The following is a 23653-nucleotide window of genomic DNA, read 5'->3' as shown; positions in this document are numbered from 1 at the left end:
CTTTTTTTTTTAATTTCACAGCTGAATTTTCTTTTTTTTTAATTTTTCCCTAACCACAGACAACAAACTGGGTTGTAGAGACGGGTGGCGGGCGCGGGCGCATTCAGCGCAGGTCGGGGTTGTCGTTGATCTGCTTCTTGATGCGCACGAGCATGGTGGTGTACCACTGGTCGAGGCGCGATATGCTGTCGTATGTCTTCACCGCTTCGGTGTAGGCGTCTATGTTCTGGTCTTCCAGATGCTCGATCAGCTCCTGAAGAGACCAAAATAATCATAGTCATCATCACCATCAGGTGCAGAAATCCTTTGTGGGGTTGAATATATACGCTTATGTTATAAAAGCACGGCATGCAGGCTGTTTGTCTGTCTGTCGGTCAAGAAACCTATATGGTACTTCCCGTTGACCTAGAATCATGAAATTTGGTTGGTAGGTAGGTCTTATAGCACAAGTACAGGAATAAATCTGAAAACCGCGAATTTGTGGTTACATTTCTTTACAATGTTTTCATTCACCGTTAAATCATGTGCTGTTTAATTGCTGAAAATGACTCTGAAAAGTAAGAGGTGTGTGCCGAGGATCGAAACCTCGCGAAACAGACATGATGAAGATCTTCATCCAGATTATGCTAGAGGACCCAGCTGGCTCGACTGTTGTATCTTGGCGCTTTTGTAATAATAGTGCTCTATAGTGAAAACTTTGTTAGCCCGATTCAGGATAGTGGGCTTGAATACTTGCTATGACATCTAGTTTGTTCATTGTGAGTTACTAACTCGTACCTACCCTATGACAACTGCATAATGCCTTCAATCTTCATGGAGTTGGGAGTAGCCTTTTCTAGTGTCAGTATGTGGAGATCGCTACAGTGATGATGCTATTGGGTACTCCGTGAACGGCGGCGAACTTATCTCCTGGACGCGACATACAATCAAGACCGCGAGACCCTAAGCCAAGGCAGGCCGTAGCCGATAACAGTTTGTTTACTAAGCTATTACACTGATTGCAAGCAATTTACTATTATCTATTGAGGAGTTCTGTTCTCCATCTCCGAAGATATTCATCAGATCTTCACCAAATTTATATGGGACCACCTGCAAAGTATACCCTTTCAAAGAAAAAAAAAAAAATCCAAATCGGTCCAGGAGTCTTAGAGTAATCGGGTAACATACATTAAAAAAAAAAAGATTCCGACGAATTGAGAACCTCCTCCTTTTTTCGAAGTCGGTTAAAAAGGCCATGCCTCGACGCCCGTACTCCCGTCTTGACTTAGGTCAAAGGGAGAAGACCCCGCTGAGATGACTGCCTCACCTTGATAAGTTTGCACTCCCGGGTGTCAGCGAAAGCGGGGTACAGGCCGTAGTACTTCTCCAGCGCGTGCTGGGCGTTGAGGATGTCCACGCAGAGGTGGCAGAGCGCGGCGCGGAACATGTATTCCTTTGCGCTGTACTTGAGAAGACTATTCTCTAGAGACGACTTCGCGATCTGCAAAGATATACGAGATCGTGATAAAGAAAGACACTTATTTTTTTAAATTATTACAACACATCACAAGTTATACCTACAGGTTTAGTTATCCCGGCGCCTCTAATACTTGGGCATTAAAGTAAAAAAAGCCAGAAGACCTCAAGTAGAAGGAGCGCCGGAATAAACTGTGTCATATGAGGCACAAACCGAAAAAGGTCCAAATTTTGATAAGTGTTGTGTTGCTGTGTCATCATGATCTACCCATCCCACTGTTGAACGGCGGTCTCGGAATGAGAAGGCTGTGGCCGTAGTCTACCACACTCAAAAAAAGCCTAGCTCAGTCTGCCACGCTGGCCCAGTTGCAGTGGCATTTGCAGTTGGATTGGCAGACTTCACACACCTACCTTTGTATTTGTTAATCTCTTGCCTTGCGGACGAAGTTGTGGGTATTAACATATACAAAATAAAAGCTAGAGGGAACCAACGCGAAATTTTTGATATATTAACAATAAAATATTGGTATATTCAAGAACAGACATTTCAGGAGGATGGGGAGGGGTGTTAAACCTCCAAAACCTCCTACAGCCATGCAAAGGACATTTACGCAGATTTTGCAAGTTAGATTCGAATGAAGTGAAGTGAGCCGCAAACCTGCTCATAGATCTGTATGGCCTTGTCGTAGTGCTCGAGCTGCGCGGCGTACTGCGCTAACTTCAGCATGCACTTGTTAGCCGAAGAAGTGGATTCTTCTCCGCGGAAGTAATCGGCCGCTTGCTCGTAGTGTTGCATCGCCCGCGCCAAGTCCACGCACTCCGTTTCGTAAAGTTCTGCTATATTCTGTAAAAAAAAACTGGTCAAGTGCGAACCGGACTCGCACACGAAGGGTTTCGTACCATCGCACAAGAAATCTCAAATAAAAAAAACATTTACTCCATACATCTGTACAATACCTATTTTTTTTTTAAATTATATAGACTAGCGCTTGGCTGCAATCAGACTCGCTAGCAAGTGATGATGCAGCCTAAGATGGAGCGCGCTTGCCTAGAAGATGCCTATTCAGTATTCACTCTTGACTTGAAGGTACCCATATTATAGGTGGAAGGGAAAACTGAAGCCGGAAGGGCGTTCCACATCCTACCTATTGCAAGGTAATGACGGAAAGTGCCATCTTGATGTGATTTAGTAAACTAATTATTTGTTCATGAACACATTTTTTTTTGTGATGTAATCACAAATTCTTCTTTTTGGATTTTTTCCTTTACTTGTGCTATAAGACCTACCTATCTGCCAACTATCAAGATTAAGTATTAAGAAAGTACAATATAAGGTTTCGTTTTTCGTTTTTAGGTACAGAACCCTTAAAATACAGATTTCTTATTGTTTTATGTTTTAAATTGACTTCACAAAAAGAAATTGAAATCGTTGTTACAACAATTAAAAGAGGTAAACAGGTATATATCCATATCTAAAAAAGCAGAAAACCCCAAAAAGACATTTTTTGAGCTATCGCCAAAAAACGTAAATAATATCAAAAATAATTTAAAAAATAATTACCTGATGTTGTTTAGCGGCTACAGTAAATCTTCCCATATCGGTGTAGATCTCAATAGCTTTTAGAAGGCACGAGACAGCCTCTGAAATGAAAATCACCATTCAAGTTTTTGTATACTCTAACAACGGAAACAAGTTTACATAGCGCTCTCTCTGTTAAGTATAGTACCCGGCAGGAAATATTGTAAGTCCACCTTTAGAAAGAGATAGCGGATTCGCAGAGCGTTATTGTCTCAGGCATGAGTGACAGAGACAACGCTCTACTAAGCCAAAATCTCTTTCTAAAGGTCCATGTATACAATATTTCTTACCTACAGCCTTTCTACAGCCGCAAGCCATAAAACAAAATTGTTGAGATCCCATACAAATGATAGAGCGAAAAGTCTCAGTGAGCGCTAACCATTTTGAGTCGGCAACCAATCACAAACGAAACTATGTTTTCTAATTAAATTCCGAATGTTTTTTGAAAACAGTTTCGAATGAAATTTCGTGTGGTTTTTGAAACATGTTTGTGATTGGCTGGTGACTCAAAATCATTTACGCGCACTGAGATTTCTGTCTCTATCATTTGTATGGGATTACGTAATAGAGAGAGCGCGCTACTAAATTCTTTCCGCAAATAAAGTAAAGTACTGAACAAGGGATGCAGATTCCAATGATCCCAAATATGTACAATTACATAATCAACGTGAAACAGTTGCCAAGTTGATATTAAAATCTCGAAAAAATTGTAGTAAATGATTACTCATTCAACTAGATTTTTAATATGCAAAAATTGCTTGTACGGATTTTATTTAATAGTAAAATAAAGAATTCAGTTTTTCCCACGAATAAAGATAAAGAATTCACACGATTAGTGAATAGAATAGATTTTTATTCAAATAAAGTTTTACAAGTGCTTTTGAATCATCAAAATAATTTACAACTGGTTCGGAATGCCGTTCCTACCGAGAAGAACCAGAAAGACACTGGTGGATGTATAATTTAAATATAAATCGAAGATAATATTTTCGTTACCGAATGGCGAATACCCTATCTATTTAAACAGATGGTTTACTTTAATTACCTTGACAAGTCATCCATATATTTTAAAGAATCGCATAATAGGTTGGTATGTTTTTGGTCTTATTAACCCCCAACCCAAAAAGAAGGGTGTTACAAGTTTGACGTGTGTATCTGTGTATCTGTCTGTGGCATCGTAGCTCCTAAAGACCTAAACTAATTAACCCGTTTTAATTTAGTTTTTTTTTTTTTTTTTGTTTGAAAGGTGGCTTGATCGAGAGTGTTCTTAGCTATAATCCAAGAAAATTGGTTCAGCCGTTTGAAAGTTATCAGCTCATTTCTTGTAACTGTAACCTTCACTTGTCAGGGGTGTTATAAATTTTTAATTTACACTTGTATAAAAATTGCTTATGTAAAAACTGCTTGGGAACTATTTTAGGAAAGATTATCGATAGTAGATTCCATTGAAGATTATCGATAGTAGATTAAAAAAAAAAAAAAAAAAAAAAAATTGTTTTTTTTACAGTAAACAGAAGCATGATAAGAGTGCAACTTGAGTTTATCCTTATTTTTTTTTTATTTTTTTTTTATTTATTTGGGACAATAAACAATTACATATTATATATTAAAGCTATAACTAAAAAGGGCGGGAAACTGCGTACATAAGCGGACGTGAAATTTTCTTCCTTTAATTTTTTAATACAATTTGGAAAGGGATTGGTGTTGTTTTATAGTGTAAATATTGTAGTTTTAGTGACATTTTCATAGTAGATAGCTGTATATATAGGTAAGTTTTAAAATTTAGTATAGTTTAAATTTCAACGTTATGGACATCCGGCCCCCCGATCCAGGGGGGTCAAATCCTTCGGGATCATTGGATAATACATCAAAAATGGATATACTAATAGCAGCGGTTGAGTCGTCAATGGACACTGATGCATCTGTCGTGTCCAATGTCGACAAAACTCTTAAAAGGAAAATATTCTCACGCATTTGTTTAACATGTAATAAACGAAAAAGGAAAACAAAAACTAGAGATGGAAAAGAACAGTACAGTTGCGATTGCAAGTTTGAAATTAATAATAATAGTAATAATAACAAGGCTAACCCAAATCCGACATACCCTACTGAATCTACAAACCCCACCGATAATAATGGAACCTCCTCACTACCAACTCGAGTGCCAATTGGCCGTACTTATTACCAACAATCCGATAGTGCCCCATATGTAGTGCATATACAAAAAGAATGCGAAAATAGTGATAGCTCAACAACTCTGCATCCTATAACTTTTGGTCGCTTTTTAAAACATAATAAATTCAATGGTGTTGTGAACGGAAGCTTGAAACGGGTAGGAAGGAATCGCATTAGTATGGCTTTTTCTTCCTACTTGGATGCCAATAATTTCTTGACAAACAAAATTCTTGAATCCGCAAAATATAGGGCATTTATACCTACTTTTAATGTCACACGCATGGGTGTAGTAAAAGGTGTACCTAATGACTGGTCCGAAGAAGAGGTATTACTTAACATGAGTGTTCCACTTGGTTGTGGTCCAATCATTAAAATAAGGCGGATCAAAAGAAAAATCGTTGTAAATGATACAAACCAATTCATTAGTACTGGGACAGTAATAATAACCTTTGATGGCCAAATTTTACCTACCCGGGTATACATGTGTTACACGGCTTTACCTGTTGAATTGTATATTTATCCGACTGTGCAGTGCTACCGATGCTGCCGTTTTGGCCACGTGAAAAATCAGTGCAGGTCAGTGCCAAAGTGTTATAAATGTACCCAAGGGCATTCTGGTGATACTTGTCAGGTGGAAGAGGAGGATTACCGGTGTTGCTTATGCAAGGGAGCGCATCAAGCTATAAATAAAAAATGTTTAGAACATAACAGACAAAGAGCAATTAAAGAAACCATGAGCAAAAGTTGTATTTCTTATATGGAAGCAATTAAAATGCATCCACCAGTTTCAAACATGTCATATGCTGAAGCTTTGTTTTCAACACCTGTATCATCCTCTCCACCACAGGATATACATGGTCCTCAAAAATCCAACATTCCATCCACTTCAAACTCAGTGCCTCATTCATATAAAAAAACAGTCTTCGCAAAGCCAAGATTACCCTCAAAGCCTAGCAAAGGCTATGACCACTTTGCCCACTCAGAAATAATAAGAGATCCTGTTTTACCTAAACAGAAGTTTAATTTTAATAACAATAGTACTGAAAATAACATGAAAATGGCAGACATTATTAAAATATTGATTCAATTATTATCACAATCGAATATAGTTACACCGTCCCACGTTGCCACAGTAATTGAAGCCTTATATCAAATATCTAATAATAATGGATCACAGAGCCAGAGTGATTCAGTGGAATTGCTTGAGTCTCAACAGTAGAAAACAAGACTTAATACATCTCATAAATAAACATGATCCTTTTCTCATCTGTCTCCAAGAGACATGGTTGAGAAAGGAATTTTTATTCAAAATGCCGGGGTATGTTTGTCTCAGGGAAGACAGACCTGATGGGTATGGTGGAGTGGCTATACTCATCAAAAATACTCTGACATTCACACCTATCACTCTTCCTGTACATAGCGATAACTTGTCTGTTATTGCAGTTATTGTAAATAGTATATGTTATGTATCTGTATATTTCTCTCGTCCTAATAATGATATATTTAATGAAATTAGTGAAATTTTTAATTTTTTACCGAAACCATTTTTATGTTTAGGGGATTTTAACTCTCATCACGAATTATGGGGTTGTGCCACATCAACCTTCTATGGAGAAAAGTTGTTAGATTTAATAAGCTCCCATAATCTGTGCATTTTGAATACTGGGTCTCCCACTCGGTTGGCACGGACACCTAGTGCTCCTGATTTGTCCATTTGCACTCCTGATCTTGCTTCATCTCTCATCTGGTCTCCCGCTGAATCTACTGGTGGTAGTGATCACTACCCTTTAATCATTACTTTCCCTTTTGAAAAACCTCCAAAACATGTAAGACAGCCACGCATAAAACATAAACTGATAGACGCTAAATGGAGTCTGTATAGTGTAGCTGTAGAAAAGAAAATCAATAATTTACCAGAAATTAGTCACTCTAACATATTAGAATGCTCACAAGCATTATCTACAATATTAATTGAAGCTGCAAATGAAACTTTTCCTGTAAAAAGGTGTGGTATGGAATTTATTCCATCACCACCATGGTGGGATGTAGAATGCACTAATGCAGTTAAGCAAAGAAAAGAAGCAGAGAAGCAATTTTGCCAAAATATGACTGATGACAATTTTGAGCGTTACTTAGAAATTGCTAATACTACTAAGGAGCTACTTCGGGTAAAAAAATATGAAGGGTGGCACAGGTTTTGTAAATCCTTAAGTCCTAATGTTTCACCATCAATTGTTTGGCAAAATATAAGAAGGTTTAGATCTGCATTTAAAGATTCCCAACAGAATAAAATATCTCCAGTTCTAGCAGAGCAAGTCATGGATCGTTTGGGTCCTCCTTATGTACCTGAATGTCCCATGGCCTTAACCCCCATATTGTCTAATAATTGTAATGTAGATTTAAATTCGCCATTTACACTTAACGAATTGAAAGGCGTACTTTCAACGACTAAAGACTCTGCACCAGGTGAAGACGGAATTCCTTATTCCTTCTTATCGAATCTTGACGACAATGGTCTCAGGTACTACCTTTCTTTGATCAACAACGTTATGATGGCGGGTATCGTCCCCGAATCCTGGCGGTCCCAAACTTTGATCTTATTACGGAAGCCGAATAAACCGAGTTCAGATCCAACATCGTATAGACCAATAGCATTATCGTCAGTATTAGCTAAAACTGCTGAACACCTTATTAAAATCAGGCTGGAATGGTTTTTAGAACATAATACATTATTATCGAGAAACCAGTTTGGTTTTAGGAAAGGTAAATGTACTATTGACAGCTTAAGCATTTTTACCACGGACATAAGACTAAGCTTCTCTAAAAATGAGTCATTGGTTGCTGCCTTCCTGGACATAAAAGCCGCCTACGATAATGTAAATATTTCAATTCTAAAACATAAATTGCTTGCCCTGAATATTCCTAACTTATTAATTAATTTTATTGTAAATATGTTGTACGAAAGATATATAAAGTATTCGCTAGATTCGGTCGAAGATGAATTTATTTATAGAACTGTGTGGAAGGGTTTGCCACAAGGTTCTGTTTTGAGCCCTATTTTATATAACATTTATACTTACGATTTGGACATTTCTGTAAATAGATATGCAAATGTGCTTCAATATGCAGATGATTTGCTTTTGTATGTTGCTGGGCCATCCTTAGATAATGTTAGTGAGTTGTTAAACTTAGCGTTAAATGCCTTAAAATGTTGGTTACATAATAATGGTCTAGATTTGTCACCATCTAAAAGCTCTGTTGTAGTATTTTCTCGGAAGCGAAATCTACCATCTCCTCATATTAATTACAATGGAATTCCGCTAGCAGTTAAAGATCAAGCGAAATTTCTAGGTGTAATATTAGACTCTAAACTTACTGGAATTCCACATTGGGAATATGTTTTATTAAGATGCGAGAAAAATTTGAATATTTTAAGGTGTCTTACAGGAGTATGGTGGGGTGCTCATCCTTTTACAATGAGACTGCTATATAATGCTTTAATAAGAAGTGTTTTAGACTATGGAACATTCCTATTACATCCTGGTAATAAAACTGCAGTTAAAAAGCTGGATATAATCCAGGCAAAGGCTTTGAGGTTGGTTACGGGTGCGATGAAATCAACTCCAATAAAATGTCTTCAGGTAGAATGTTGTGATCCGCCCTTGTATCTAAGGAGACAGTTCCTTTGTGATAAATACTTTTTCCGTACATTACAGCTAAGTTCTCATCCTTTGTTTTTAAAGATACGTCAACTTGCTTATCAGGTTGATACCGGTAAATACTGGACTAATAGGGATTCTCCATGTCTTGTAAACAGTCTTAGAAAATATGAAAGTTTGGGAGCTCCCACCCATCGAAGTATTATTCTTCCTCTATACCAACACAATTACAAGGGTCTTATTACTGTCCCGGAAATTAAATTCGACATAGGATCCAAATTAAAAAATAACCCTAACTCAAAACAGGAATTTATAAACATTCTCAATGATAAATGGCCTGACTGGCATTATGTGTTCACGGATGCCTCTAAACATGAGGATAAGAGTTGCGTTGGCATTGGGATCTATCATTCACAATATAAAGGTATACAACAAGTTAAACTTCCACCTGAAGCTTCCGTTTACACGGGTGAATGTTATGGTTTACTTAAAGCTTTAGAATATGTTTTAATTTTAAAGATACCAAAAACAGTCATATTCTCTGATTCCTGCAGTGCTCTAGAAGCTATCAATAGATTTCCATTCAAATCCCATAAGCAGTCTTCAATTGTTTTTGGCATTAGAGATCTTTTATATAAGTGTTCACAGAAAAATTGTGATGTTGTGTTGGCTTGGGTTCCAAGCCATGTGGGCATTCCCGGAAATGAAAGAGCTGACCAATTGGCAAATGAGGCGATACGTGTTGGAGATACTGTTCCATTCACCAATTATTGTTCTGATTTGATAAATTTATCCAAAGTATATTTGTATGAAGCGTGGGATGGGGTATGGAGTAACGATGGTTCAGTAGGTAAACATTATAGAAAAATTCAGACGTCCATTCCGAGGAAACCATGGTTCAGCCAGTTAGTTTTCTCAAAAACTGTTACTTCTATTCTGTGTAGAATGCGCCTGGGTCATGTATGTACCCGGCGCATTTACACAGGATGAAAATTGTTCCCGATCCTCACTGTTCCTGTGGGGAGTATGGGGATTTGAACCATGTTTTCTTTGCATGCACTCTATATGATCGAACTGACTTTCTTGCTAATCTCGAATCATTGCACATTCCATTTCCTACATCTATATTATGTTTGTTATACACAAATTCATTTAATGTTTACAAAGTTTTATCTTTGTTCATAGAACATAATGATATCAAGATATAGTTAATGTATAGTTACTTATATTATATTATTATTTATGTATATGTTTAGATATATGTATATTATGTAATTATTTAAAAAAACCTTATCCGTTTCCTTTCCAATTCTAAATCCCGATTTTTCATTATTTTATACATAATATATAGTTTCCCTAACTTGTAATTATAACTACAAACCTGACATTGGCTAATCTATGTAAAGCCAGACGAGAAAAAAAAAAAAAAAAAAAAAAAAAAAAAGCTATAACTTAAATCTATCATTAAATATTAGTAAATATGTAATCAACTACACTATCCACAGCTTAACAATAGAACTAGGGCGATACAATGTGAATAAACTTCTTAACCTAATATTAACAAAGGACTGTACAGTAATTGAAAAAAAAAATAAACAACTAATAATATTATGTGGTTTATACAAAACAAAGAAAAAAAACAAAAACAAGAACAAAAACAAAAAGTGACAAAAAGTGACTTATCATGTAGGTAGAGAACTATAATTGGTGACCTTGATTTGATTTAGCGATATTACACGCCATACTTTATGCTACTGTCTATGCTATGATAATTCAAAGGTATCAAGCTGATAGGTCATATCTAAAAACCGGCCAAGTGCGAGTTAGACTCGCGCACCGAGGGTTCCGTACTCGAGTATTTTTGCACGATAAATCAAAAACTATGCATAAAAATAAATAAAAATCTGTTTTAGAAGGTACAAGTAAAACCTTTTCATATGATACCCTTTCACTTGACACATTTTAATTTTTTTTTGTGATGTTACCACAAATTCACTGCTTTCTGAGTTTTTCCTTTACTTGTGCTATAAGACCTACCTACCTGTCAAATTTCATGATTCTAGGTCATCAGGAAGTACCGTATAGGTTTTCTTAATAGACAGGACAGACAAACTCGCTTAGCAATTGGAACAGTATAGGTATAGGCTCTTATCCAGGAAAATCAATGAGTTCCCACGGGATTTTAAAAAAAAACCTATATCCACGCAAACGATTCGCGTGCATCAGCTAGTAGTTATAGTCCCCAGTCAAAAAGATACTTACCATTAGGATCACACTTCTTATAGCAGTTAGATGCGTCAACAAAGTTGGTAGCCGCATCATGACGGACACCAGCCTTGAGATGCAGTTGTGCTGCGGTGCAGAAGGCCTGGCCGGCTTGCGCCCATTTCTTCGCCATCTTGAATAGGTTTGCTGCTCGGAGGTAGCAGTCCACAGCCTCTTCCACTTTTGATGATCCTCTGATGGGTATGAAAGGGTTAACAATCTATCCTAACATCATTCCTAATGGCTAAGGTTTGGAATACTCTTCCACAATCTGTGTTTCCTACCAATTACAATCCGGGTATCTTAAAAACAAGAGTGAATAGACATCTTCTAGGTAAACGCGTCCCGTCATCATCACTTTCCATCAGGTGTGATTGTGGTCAAGCGCTTGCCTAAATCATTCATTAAGACATAGTTAAAACGAGACAGATTTACAGCTCCCACATAAATCTTTCGTGTTGTGCAAAGTCAAAGTACTCTCTATAGATCTAAGCCTAAGTTTATCTTAATAGAGCATTCTTAACTGACTGACTTACAATACCACAAGCATTCTACAGAAGATAAAAACTTGATATCCTAATCCTAAATAATATATCCTTATAAATCCTATCCTAAGGATATGTTGAATTTATAATTGGGAATATGAGTTTTTAAACATTAACCATTAGAGAAAGATTAAAACAGGGTTTGAGTTGCTTAAGTAGAAGTAGGTAGCAATAATACAAAGTGTGCAACATAGGAAATTGTGCTTTATGAATCATAGCCTACCTTACCTATGCCGGTAACTATCCGTTTTACTTCAAGAAAAAACTCTGAACATTGTTAATTCTAAAAATAGCACAGTTTGCTTTGTTTCCTAGCTTTAACTAGAAAAATAACGGGGGTTTTTGGCTATAACAAAATTAATTAAAGGAACCTTTTTTAGACAATGGACCGAAGTTCTGGTGAGTGTTTTATGTAAAATAAAGTTGATTATTCGTGATATTATTAAAAAAGGAACGATAGAAAGTTTATTAACACGTTCAACGCCAGGTCGGACAATACTGGGCGACACTCTACTTTCTCCACTAGCCATACAAAAAAGGTGTAATATGTCAAAAAATCCTTTTTTGTTTTATTAGTGCATATGAATAGTTAAACGTTTTAAACTATTAGAGTATTAAGGAGACTGATTAAAACAGTATAATAACGACAATAGCTCATGTCGCCCATCATTGTCCCCGATGGCCCCCTGCGCATGGTCATCTGCATTTCAAACGTAGCGCGCCGCGCGGGTCACGTTGTCGCCCATTCTACCTACACTGCGCCGCCGCGCCGTTTGCTGGCCGAGAAGTACTCCGCCCGCATTACCCATCCGTCCCGCTCCCACCACTCAGCCGTACGCGCAATTCGCTATCCTCCCGCGCCCCTTCAGTCCTTCGCAAGCATTTCGCAGGACGTTACGTTACCCGCTTTACGTTAGAGCTGTGTTTTTCCCGCCAAATCGTAATACCTACGCATCAAAGATATTCGCTAGTTACTTACATTATAATGGCTGACTTTGACGATGATGGTTTTGAAATCACAGAGGACATTTTGACACAACTTAATGATATCGAAATATCATTGCTAAACAATAGTTTTCAACTGAGTTCGGAGGATGAAGATGACTATCAAATATTACCCACAAAAAAAAAGAGGCGTCGTATAATTCAATCAGATAGTGAGATCAGCGAACATGAGGCAGTTGGTCCAGATACTTCAGGAAGTACACCATCAACGAATGTTTGGACTGAACCAAAAGGTAATCAACGCAAGATTATTCCTTTCACCGAAATTTCGGGTGTTCCATTGCACGTCAAGTTATCAATGTCTAATATGTCACCCGTAGATTTTTATTCGCTGTTTGTAACCGACGATATACTTCAACAAATAGTGAATCACACTAATTGCTATGCTATAGCTAAAATAACGAATATGCCTGAAGCTACTCCCAGTGCACGTATTAGAAAGTGGCATCCTACAAACTTGACAGAAATGAAGCAATTTTTTGGCTTGATTTTATTTATGGGTTTGGTGAAGCTTGTCAAATTGGCGGATTATTGGTCAAAAGACAAAATAACCGGGCACCCGTTTTCGAGAACTGTGATGTCTCGCAACCGTTTTGAATTGCTTTTGCAAATGCTTCATTTTTCTGACAATGACGACCATAACAAAGAAGATCGGTTGCATCGAGTTCGCCAGCTAATCGAAAATCTAAACGCTAATTTTAAAAAAAATTATACACCTACTGAAGACATCTGTATCGATGAAAGCATGGTGCCATTCCGTGGAAGGATAATATTTCGTCAATATAATAAACAAAAACGTCATAAATATGGCATAAAGGAGTTTAAACTATGCACAATTCCGGGATATACCTATAAAGTAAGCATTTACGCAGGTAAAAATGACGAGACTAATAATACACCGACGAATGTTGTTATGTCTTTGTGCGGAGATTTGTTGAATAAAGGACATACTCTTTATACGGACAACTGGTATACAAGTGTAGATTTGGCACGACAGCTAATAGACCAAGAAACGCACCTGGTAGGCACCATTCGCAAAAATAGAAGACAGTTGCCTAAAGATGTTGTTACAGCTAAACTTAGAAAAGGCGACTTTGCTGCAGCCGAGAGCTTCGATGGAATAACTATGATGAAATGGAAGGACAAGCGTGACGTATATGTGCTATCCACGAAGCATTCAATACAATTTCACGATATCAATAAACGTGGCAAAATTGTTTCAAAGCCAAAAATTGTTGTAGACTATAATAAAGTGAAAGGGGCAGTTGATTTGGCTGATCAATTGGCTGCTTATTCAACACCTTTGAGAAAATCGCTGAAGTGGCACAAGAAGCTTGCGATTAATTTATTGCTCAATACTACATTGGTAAACGCCTATATTTTGTATCAAAAAGTTACAAATAAAAAGATTCCTATAAGTAACTTTAGAAAAAGTATTGTGGAATCTTTTTGTATGCAGACAAATATACAAGAAATTCAGGATGAAAGACCTAAGAGGTTGAAACACAAACTGGTGAAGAAAGAAGGAAAGAGTTCAATTGTTAGGAGATCTTGCTCTCAGTGTTATAAGAACATTGTACAGAGTCAAGGAAGAAAACAGGCTAAAAACAAAGTGAAAAAAGTGCAAACGTTTTGTGATGATTGTCCAAACAAACCATTTTTGTGTTTGGATTGCTTTAATAAAGCCCATCGTTTCGCTTAAAATATTACAAGCAATTCATGTTTTTTTTTACTTTTTACAAGTTATAATGTATCTCATGAACGTGGTTGAAAACAAGAATGGTCTCAGGACGATCTCATATTTTCGTAATTTTGTAACTATGTCTTAAGATATTTTATATAATTAATTTTAAATAAAAGCTTAATTTAATTGGTTATTCCTATATTACCTTATTTACCAACCCTATAGGTATTCCATTTCAACAATTTATTCATCATCTTACATCCATTAAACAATTTTTTGAAGTACTCTAGAGTTGGAAAAAAATCGATGTAGAAAGTGGCAAAAAATTTCAATAAGAAATTAAAATCTTTGCGTGCTGCGATATCCAAACTGTTCTGTGGAGCCGCGCGGGTCCTGCTATATACAAAACATCCTAAAAACGAATGCCCGGCGGCTCAAATGAGAAGTTTGAAAATAGCTCTGACCGTCGGACAGCATTGTCCCCCACGGCCTGAACGATACATACAAGTGCCGGTCAACATTGTCTGACATGGCCTGTTTAGAAAGATCTGCATTTATTCCTTGGCGTTGAACGTGTTAAGGGGATTAACAACAAAATAATGAGCTAATCATTGTCTTACCCGAACAGTGAACCGAGGAACGATTTCGACGAATTTAACTTTTTTTCCGCCTCCGCTATCAACTGCATCGCTTTTTGTTCATTGTCTGCCATCTTTGTGGCTTTTTTAACACTATTTAACTACGAATTTTAACTATAACTTTGAAGAAATTCACAATTTATTGACAAAATGTCGTCACTCCTAGCGAGTGAAAATTCCCGTTGCTCGCTGTCATCGATTTGTTTCGGGTTGCCATATCATGTAAAATTTTAGCCATTTCTACCATTTTTGCAAGACGATTTTATTTTTATTAAAATTGTAAATACTGTTCATTTTTGATTGTAAGACTTAGTAGGTATACAATTTAAAATGTTTGATTATTAAGTAGGTAGTTGCCAAAAAGTTTGTAAAAATGCGAAATTTTTGCTTATTATGTAACTAGTGGCAGCATTTGTAATGTTGCTACAAAATAAGCAAAAAATGCCTAATTCAGGGTTTCCCAAACTATGGGTCGCGACCCACTGGTGGGTCGCGAGCGAATATTGAGTGGGCCCTGCCTATAGTACCAACCGTCCGAATTAAAACTAAATACCGAAATAAATTGGACTTATCAAACTCACTGCGATTAAAAGTAACTAAAGTTGAAGTTGATGTCAAAACTGTAATGGCGAAACATAGGAAACAATTTCATCCTTCCCATTAAATTTATATAATTAAGTAATAAAAGATTGTATTAAAACAGTTTGTTATTTCAAAAGTCCTTTATTAATATTGCTAACGCTTAAATTTCCTAGAGTGGGTCCCGAGTTTGTAAACTTAAATCAGATGAGTCGTAGCCCAGTCAACTTTGGGAACCACTGGCCTAATTCATCAGTAAAAGTTCAATAGTTCAATCCTTCTTTATTAGAAAATCTCTAATTTAAACTACCAGCAGCCACATCACAAGCACTGCTCCTGTCTTCGGGATGGTTTATCTCTTTAGCAGACAGCGATAGAATGAAATGCTCAACGATCTTGTTCCAATTGCTTAATAACCATAAAGCAACCATCCTACTGAACTCACTACTGAATGCAGCTAATTTATAATATAATGTATAATTTTTATTGAACACTAGATGATGTCCGCGAATTCATTTACGGGATTTAAAAAAATAGCCAACGAACGGATCACCTGATGTTAAGTGATTATCTCAGAATAAATAAAACAGCAATGGTCATTACCATCGTCCAGGAACATTTGCAGCAGCAGAGGAACAGCCGATGCGCTGCCGGCCTTTTAGGAATTTATTGGTTCGCCCCATTTTGTAACATAAAAGGAACACCGCCGATGGGAGTTAATTCCAGTCTGCATATGCTGGAAAAAAGAATCTGGCACAACGAGCGCTCCAAATGCACCGGGTCCTAGATGGTGAGGGTGAAATTGCTTACGAAAGGAAAAAGGAGGGTGAAATAAGGACAAACAGCTAAGGCGATAGTACACGCAAAGAGAGCTTACGTTTCTGTAGTGCTCCAGGCTTTCCAATGAGCCAGTTAGGTTGGGATAAGTTTTTTGAAAACTGCTAGAACTTTTTGATTTTCCAGGATGAAATGAGCCTGACATGTTGTTTCAGGATAAGAGCTTTCTCCTTGCCTTTCAGTCAAATCGGTTCAGTTATTGTGTCTTTAAATGGTAACAAACGTAATTCACTATTTTAATAATTGGTGTTGTAAATCAGTTTTGTTTTGTAAGGCGAAGAAAACAAGATACAACTTTAATTTCTTTATTGTTCTATACATATTTACCGCTGTTAATTGCGATTTAACAACACACATACACTTTAAGCGTTTGATGGATTGTTTTCTATCTTCAATGTGAAATGATAATAATGGGTAGAAAACAGTCCATTTTTAACAAAAATATACATTTGTCTAATAACGGGGTACATATTATGTTTTGACTTAGAAATATAAGATGTTATATCTTAATTAAAACTCCTAGCATTGTGGGAATACATTTTCTACGATAAAAATACTGCAATGATAATATGTAGGTATATGAAACTATGCAAAACATATTCCAAGATAAGTCATCATTTGAGCCATCAATCTCTTATACCTATTTCTAAAAATTTTAACTTTTAAAAATTTAGCTCACTGAAGAACTATCTTTCAGATGCTTAATTTTTCGGATAATTTTAAACTTGATCATGATTCCCACAAAATTATGACCTGTCCCCGATAGCTGAAAATTTAACAGCAGCTAAGACTAATAGTATCAAATAGAAGGTAAAGACAGGACCAAAATTATTTCCTTTCTTCTTTTAATCATATTATAGTTCTCACACTTGCAGACTATGATTTGCCGTTAATTATTCCAAATAGAGCATTTCTAGGTGAGTAAACAATCTACTTCTACTTAATTTAATTAACTTCGATCTTGCGAATGTTGAGACTAATTAACCACGTCACTAAAAATAGTAGGTTTTAATAGTATTGTCATTGGAATTGGAGGTAAGTACTCGCTTTAATAGTAGAAAACAGTAATTTTGTTCGTGGTATTATTAAATTTTATACTTACATTTGGGTATTGGGGTGAATTTTAAGAAGGCTGACACTGGACCCTAAGGTTTAAAAATTAATAACTAAATGAAAAAAACAAAAATTAGGACTTAAATCATTTTATTTATTTCATAAATAAACTAAATCGGATATCTAAAGGCACGACATCTAGCAAATAATAGTATGGGATATTTACATAAAAGAAATAAACCACAGTAATTGTTGAATAAAATGTACAACTTAGCAATTTTCAAATAAAATAAAGAAAATCGCTCTTAAAATAATACAAAATCGAAAAATCATAAGTCTAGACATTTAGCGAATCCCAACATTTAAACAATATCAGTCGAATCCACTATAAATCACAGTATAAAAATTATAAACATATGGCGAGCGGGGACAAAATGACAAACAATGTGGCAAGTCTCATTATATTTCTTAACTTGACTTGAATTAGAAAGAATCAATACACAATTTAATATTGCACTATGTATATCTACGATATAACATTTCTATCAAAAGATTCTGGATGGTTTGCAAATGATATCAAATATCATTAAATTTAAATATAAAGCAAAGACTAAAAATACAATTAATAAACTATTTAATACTTTGTTACATTCATTAGACATTTAAGGATTATACTTGCAAAATATAGTTTTCTTGATCTGTGTATGAAATGTACATTAGTATATTTTTTATTTGAGTGATGTCTAATTAAAGTAGCAAAATATATTTGCACTATTTTAACTATGAAAATTACACTTTATTTACACATCTAGTGTTATATTGAGGAAATTTTGAACGTAAAAATGAAATTGTATGCTAAATCTAAGATAGTTTTAACAAACAGCTACGCGTTATACATAATTAGTAAACATTTTCCCTAAACATTAACACCAAATAGATTAAGCATACGCCATTTTCTACCAAATTTCAATTAATGATGAGTAAATACCAGTTTATTAAAAATGGCAACATTCGAATACATTCGTTACCACTGAAATTAAAAGTGAAATGTCGCAAAATAGACAATATATATAGGTAATACAAATAAATCGCTAATACTTTCAAATAATTTTTTGCAGTCTTAAAAAACAATATCACGCTAATTGATTTAACAAAATCAGCGTTTAATAGTTCCAAGAAACATGAATATAAATTAATTTCAAACTTAACAGTTAAAACATCATCATTCTCGATATGTTTCACCATGAAAATGTAGAACTCAATAATGAGCACATTTTGATGTTATAAATGAAAAAAAAACATACTATCCTGGCAACACAATAAGCACCTAAACCACAAAAGGGGGACAAAGGAATTGTTGACTATTTAAAACTAGACTTGGAACAACAGCTATCTCACTTTTATTACTATTAAACCTATACAAAAAAGCGTCCATGTTACATCGCGATCGTCTGTATTCAAAATCAAACAGCCATGTTGTAAAATGTACACCCGTAAAATCTAATTTCATAACAATCTAATACGACTATACATAAAATATATGTTTAAAGGACACCACAGATAAAATATATTTATATTTTAATAAATTTAATTTCACCATATACGAGTACGTTTTCAATGTCTAGTTAAATATATTTTACTTATACGTGTGGACTGTGGCATCCTTCATATATCAATACAATGTACAAGAATTACGTGAGAAATAGGGAAACAACATTATAATAGTTAATTATTAAATATCCAATAAGTATCGACGTTCATAAGTGTAATAATATAGGCTAAATGTCTGTTCTATATATTAATTTATACACATAATATCGTATAATATAATTCTATTAGATATATGGGTACATGTTTTTACTAAAATCTGACTACATAATCCAATAAAGAATTGATTTTAGTATAACCTATTCCGAATCATAAATGCTGACTATGTCAAAAGGTAGGATTATAAACTATATATTGGAATACTATTTAAATGTTAATGTAATACATAAATTGCAAGAAACTTAATTTTACGTTATTGACTTCTTAGAATTTCGGTTGTTAAAACAATAGACCAGCATAATATATTGAAAAATTCCCGTATTTTTGGTCAGTATAAGTTTTGCATAAAATAGCTACCGTAAATTTCCATCTTAGAATCATTTGAACTGAGACTAAAAATAAACAATTTTACAAAATATATGGAATGTGAAGTCGATTCGATGGCAACTAAAATTTTATCGTTACGCACCATTTCATAAGAAACAAATTATTTAATATCTTTACAAAAAATGAGATGATTGGACTATAATTATAAAATTTCCTATTAAAATTACGATAGAGAAAAAGCACAGAAAAAGTTGCCTTTAATTCAAGTAATGCGACAAAATAATTTATTATTTCAATCGAAAAATTATTTCATAAACCGAAGAAATTTTTATTTTGGTTTATTTTATTTGATATTTTACCGCCTAGTAAAAAACTAATAATTGAAAGAATAAAATTACTTCAAGATTTATCTTAAGAACTCATATTTTAATAAACTATATCTACCTACCTGGTTCACAAGTCAGCGGCATTTCGATAACGTATATTGAACCGTTGAAGCAATCTTAGGCTGTATATACAATGCTGACCTACATCGTCACAATATAACAATACGACAATCATTCAAAAAAACCCTTGAAAGTTTAAAAACGGCAAGATTCCATATTTAACAAAACGCAGAATATGAAAAAATGAATGAAGTAAACGCAGAATATGAATGAAGGAAAAGCCGTCTGTCTCTTTCATCCTTGGATTCATTCAATTTAGCTTTTAATTATTATTTCAAAAATTTAACAAATATTTCAGAAGTTAATAATTTTTTTTTTATTGTAACCGTATCGTTGTTTTGTATTGATTTAATGATTTTAATGCAAACATCGTTTTGTTATCTGTGACAAATATTTATCTGCGACTATTAAGTAAATCGCATGGTTCAATGCTAACTATACTTATTTATTATCTGTTAGCAAATGAGCCGCGATGGTTCATATTGACACTGGGTTGAAATCAAAAAATAATGTTTCCCATTTTATTGGGAATATTTTTGACACTGGTAACACTACATTCAAAACTAATTTCCTACCAATTAGTAGTTCTTTCTAAAGCTGGTAACATCTGAATCGAATTAGCGTTTTTCTAACTGATAGGATTCTAATTCGTCTGTCTGTTTTATGAATTTCGGACATCTTTATCTCTTATAACTTATAGGTACTAAGAGAAAATTCAAATCTTAATTATTCAAGACAAAAAATATATCTTTGATGTTCATGATATACGAAAAAATGATGTTCAAAAATCAACCCAATGCCAACGCAATAGAACTCAATTTCCAATATACTACGAAAACAAACAGTTTAACTGAACTGGTTTGTAGGTTGCGGGGGTATGGGCGGTCTCATGGGTTGCATGGCACCCATCGGCATCATGGGTGTCGCGTTCATACCCATTACCATTGCTGGCTGTTGCTGGAATACCAAAAAAAAGCAATTAAAATCATAAAACAGATGCGTGATTAAAAGTCCGACTAATTATTGTCAGACAAAGGTGTCTTCAAACATCTTTTTCTATTTAATATTGCTAAAAAAGGACGGAAAACGAATTTTCAAGTTTAAAGGCTCTAACTATTAGTGCACTGTACAAAACAATAGGCTCACGACTTGACGACTGGCACCTAAAGTCACAAAGTTTGACAGTTCAAAAAAATTAGGATTGTCTGTCCTTTTCTTATTACATTGGTAAGAAAAAGATGTGAATATTCTAAGTTGCGTTCAGAATCACTTGTCTGACTAATAATTCTCAGACAACATATTAATAGATATGCGAAAGACAGATTTGTGCCTAATATTGAACAAAATATGAATTTTTCTATGTTTATGAAGTTCTTGTATATAAATATGAGACATTTGTCTTTGTGGTCTTTTAAGATTACTTTAAGGTTTTAATTTGTGGGACCAATGAAAGTAAATAAACGGGGAAAAATCTATAGCATAAGCTACTCACTATATTTATAAAATATGTAGCAATTTAGCTATTGTATATAAAATATTGAAATACATAGTATAAAGTTTTGAAATGACTATTATATAATGTGTACTATAATTACATAAATGTGGATTGTATGCAATATTTTATAACTTTTAGGTATGCATATATTATGGTAATAACTAATACTGTTGTACACAATCTCTAACTAAATTGACATATCTAAATCTAGTGTTATCTTTTTCTCTTTTTCTGTCGGGAGCATTATGAAAGGAATAGCAATATATTGAGTTAATTGTATACAACAGAATTGGCCGAATTGCAGCTAATTGTGTTATACAAATGACAAGTCTAAATATATTGTTTTCCTTATTATAATGCTTCCGGCGGAAAAAGACAGCACTATATTTAGACTTTTAGACCGGTTTTTATTCAGTTAAGTTTATCATAAAGTTGTCGTGCAAAACTTGTAGGTTTATAATGAAACTTAGGGCCGATTTTTCAATCGTCAAATAACTTTACTGCCAAAACGTCTTCATTCTTCAGATAAAAGTTGTTTGACGATTGAAAAATCGGGCCTAAAACTCTCAAAATTCTAAAGTTATATGTATGCAATAATCGGAAATAATTTAGGCTTTCATTCAATGGTATGAATCTATAATAACAACGGAGGTAAATATGATGTAGGTAAGTGGGTAGGTATATGACTGTAGAACACCACATCACACCTGATGGAAAGTGATGATGTGGTCTAAGATGGGACGTGTTTACCTAGGTGCCTATTCACTCTTGTTTTAAAGATACCCGGATTGTAATTGGTACGAAACACAGATCGCGGAAGAGTATTCCAAACCTTAGCTATGCGAATGAGGAATGATGACGCAAAACGTTTCGTGCGTGTCGACGCCGTAGCGATGGAAACTCGCCCGACAATATATTTTATACCAAAATAACTTAGAGACTGACTGACCAGTGTTGCCAATTACTTCCCAAGAATCTACTAAATCAACCTCGAATATGTGTATGATTAATGTGTGTTGTACTTCAAGATGTTAAATCTAAGACATAGTCTATCACGTGCCATAGCCATGTTGGAATATAATAGACATTTGAGATTACCAAGTATAAAAATATTTATATAATACAGGGAATCATAAAATTAAACGAAAATGTTTAAAAAAAGGAGTTAGACGGTGGGCCTATAGTACCTACTATTTGTTTCGATTAGACGCAACAATAAGAATCAAGCATCTGTGCATCATTAATACAATCTTCTCAGACTTGGGCGCGTTTAGAACCCTCGTAGCTTTGGTTTTTAAGTTTACGTTATTAATTATTATCACTGTTAATCATTATCTTACAAATTCATCAATGACAATCAAGAAGTGTACAATGGTATACCCAATTTGAATAAATGATTTGAGTATGAATTTGACTTTAATTGTTGGTTTTACAGTCATATACCAAAGAAAAGATCCTGTTACATATAAGCTGTAACCAGGACGCTAGCAAAAACGAAGAAATAAACGATAAAAAAACTACGAACAAAATCCTGTATTTTTTTAAAGTTCACAATATATTGAGAGTTGCAAATAAAACATCTGACTGAAGCTAGAGGTCAACGAACGTTCTGTAAATAGGTCAATCGAAGTCAATGCCGCGTCGCAGGTGGGGCTTTGACCCGAGTTTTGCACGATATACATTGCGGGTTTGAAAAATACTAAATCACTTTATCTACAAGATAAGGCAAATGGTTATTGGCATTGGATTAATAACGCTAAGATTTTGCTAGCGTCCTGTTTACACGCTGTTTGTGTGAGCATGTATTTGTAAAGTATATACACATAGAATGGTAGCCATGCACACGCGCGTGCATACACACATTCAAACGTACTGTACCTGTTGCGTGGTCTGGTCCTGTGTACACAGAACATATAAAAATAGTATATATATTTGAGATCATATTATTATATATCATTAGATTAAATATAAATAAACTTGCTGAGGCCCGCAACTTAGTCCGCGAGGATAAGGCTGTGTTTTCACTGAAGCGGTGTAGAGCGGTGAATTATCAGAAAGAAGAAGAAAGAAAAACTGTTTATTTAGTGCCACTAACATACGTTATCTACATACATAATATAAAATAAATAAAATGGGACGCGTGG

At 34.9% G+C, this 23653-nt stretch overlaps 2 protein-coding genes across 15 annotated transcripts in view; both read right to left on the bottom strand.

Moving 5' to 3' along the window:
• Positions 1 to 8: 8 nt before the first annotated feature.
• On the bottom strand, positions 9 to 15215 carry LOC123876952 (alpha-soluble NSF attachment protein). The gene is made up of 6 exons (XM_045923402.1): positions 14988 to 15215; positions 11131 to 11327; positions 3017 to 3096; positions 2114 to 2299; positions 1307 to 1480; positions 9 to 253 (listed from the first exon to the last, which is right to left on the bottom strand). The coding sequence occupies exons 1-6, from the start codon at positions 15077 to 15079 to the stop codon at positions 104 to 106; spliced, it is 879 nt and encodes a 292-aa protein (XP_045779358.1). The 5' UTR covers positions 15080 to 15215; the 3' UTR covers positions 9 to 103.
• A 2394-nt stretch (positions 15216 to 17609) lies between these two features.
• Positions 17610 to 23653, bottom strand: part of LOC123877130 (phosphatidylinositol-binding clathrin assembly protein LAP) — a 46299-nt gene continuing 40255 nt past the window's right edge. For 7 of the 14 annotated variants that reach the window (XM_045923638.1, XM_045923642.1, XM_045923645.1 and 4 more), the window contains 2 exons: positions 23388 to 23405; positions 17610 to 20971 (listed from right to left, as the gene is read on the bottom strand). In XM_045923638.1, coding sequence (XP_045779594.1) covers positions 20861 to 20971; positions 23388 to 23405 — 129 coding nt within the window. In that variant the 3' untranslated portion in view covers positions 17610 to 20860. The remainder of the gene's footprint in view (positions 20972 to 23387; positions 23406 to 23653) is intronic. The other 7 variants (XM_045923639.1, XM_045923644.1, XM_045923648.1 and 4 more) reach the window with 1 other exon arrangement.

This window comes from Maniola jurtina, chromosome 22 (genome assembly GCF_905333055.1).
Source record: "Maniola jurtina chromosome 22, ilManJurt1.1, whole genome shotgun sequence".
NCBI classification, from domain to species: domain Eukaryota; kingdom Metazoa; phylum Arthropoda; class Insecta; order Lepidoptera; family Nymphalidae; genus Maniola; species Maniola jurtina.
The sequence above is the reverse complement of the archived record's forward strand: the minus strand, read 5'-3'. Positions and strand labels throughout refer to the sequence as shown.

Excerpts from the sequence above, each read along its gene's own strand:
- LOC123876952 (XM_045923402.1), bottom strand. The coding sequence starts at position 15,079 with ATGGCAGACAATGAACAAAAAGCGATGCAGTTGATAGCGGAGGCGGAA. Across the intron at positions 11,328-14,987 it reads TTCCTCGGTTCACTGTTCGG|AGGATCATCAAAAGTGGAAG; the intron begins GTAAGACAATGA and ends CATACCCATCAG. Across the intron at positions 3,097-11,130 it reads TAAGAAGTGTGATCCTAATG|AGGCTGTCTCGTGCCTTCTA; the intron begins GTAAGTATCTTT and ends TTTTCATTTCAG.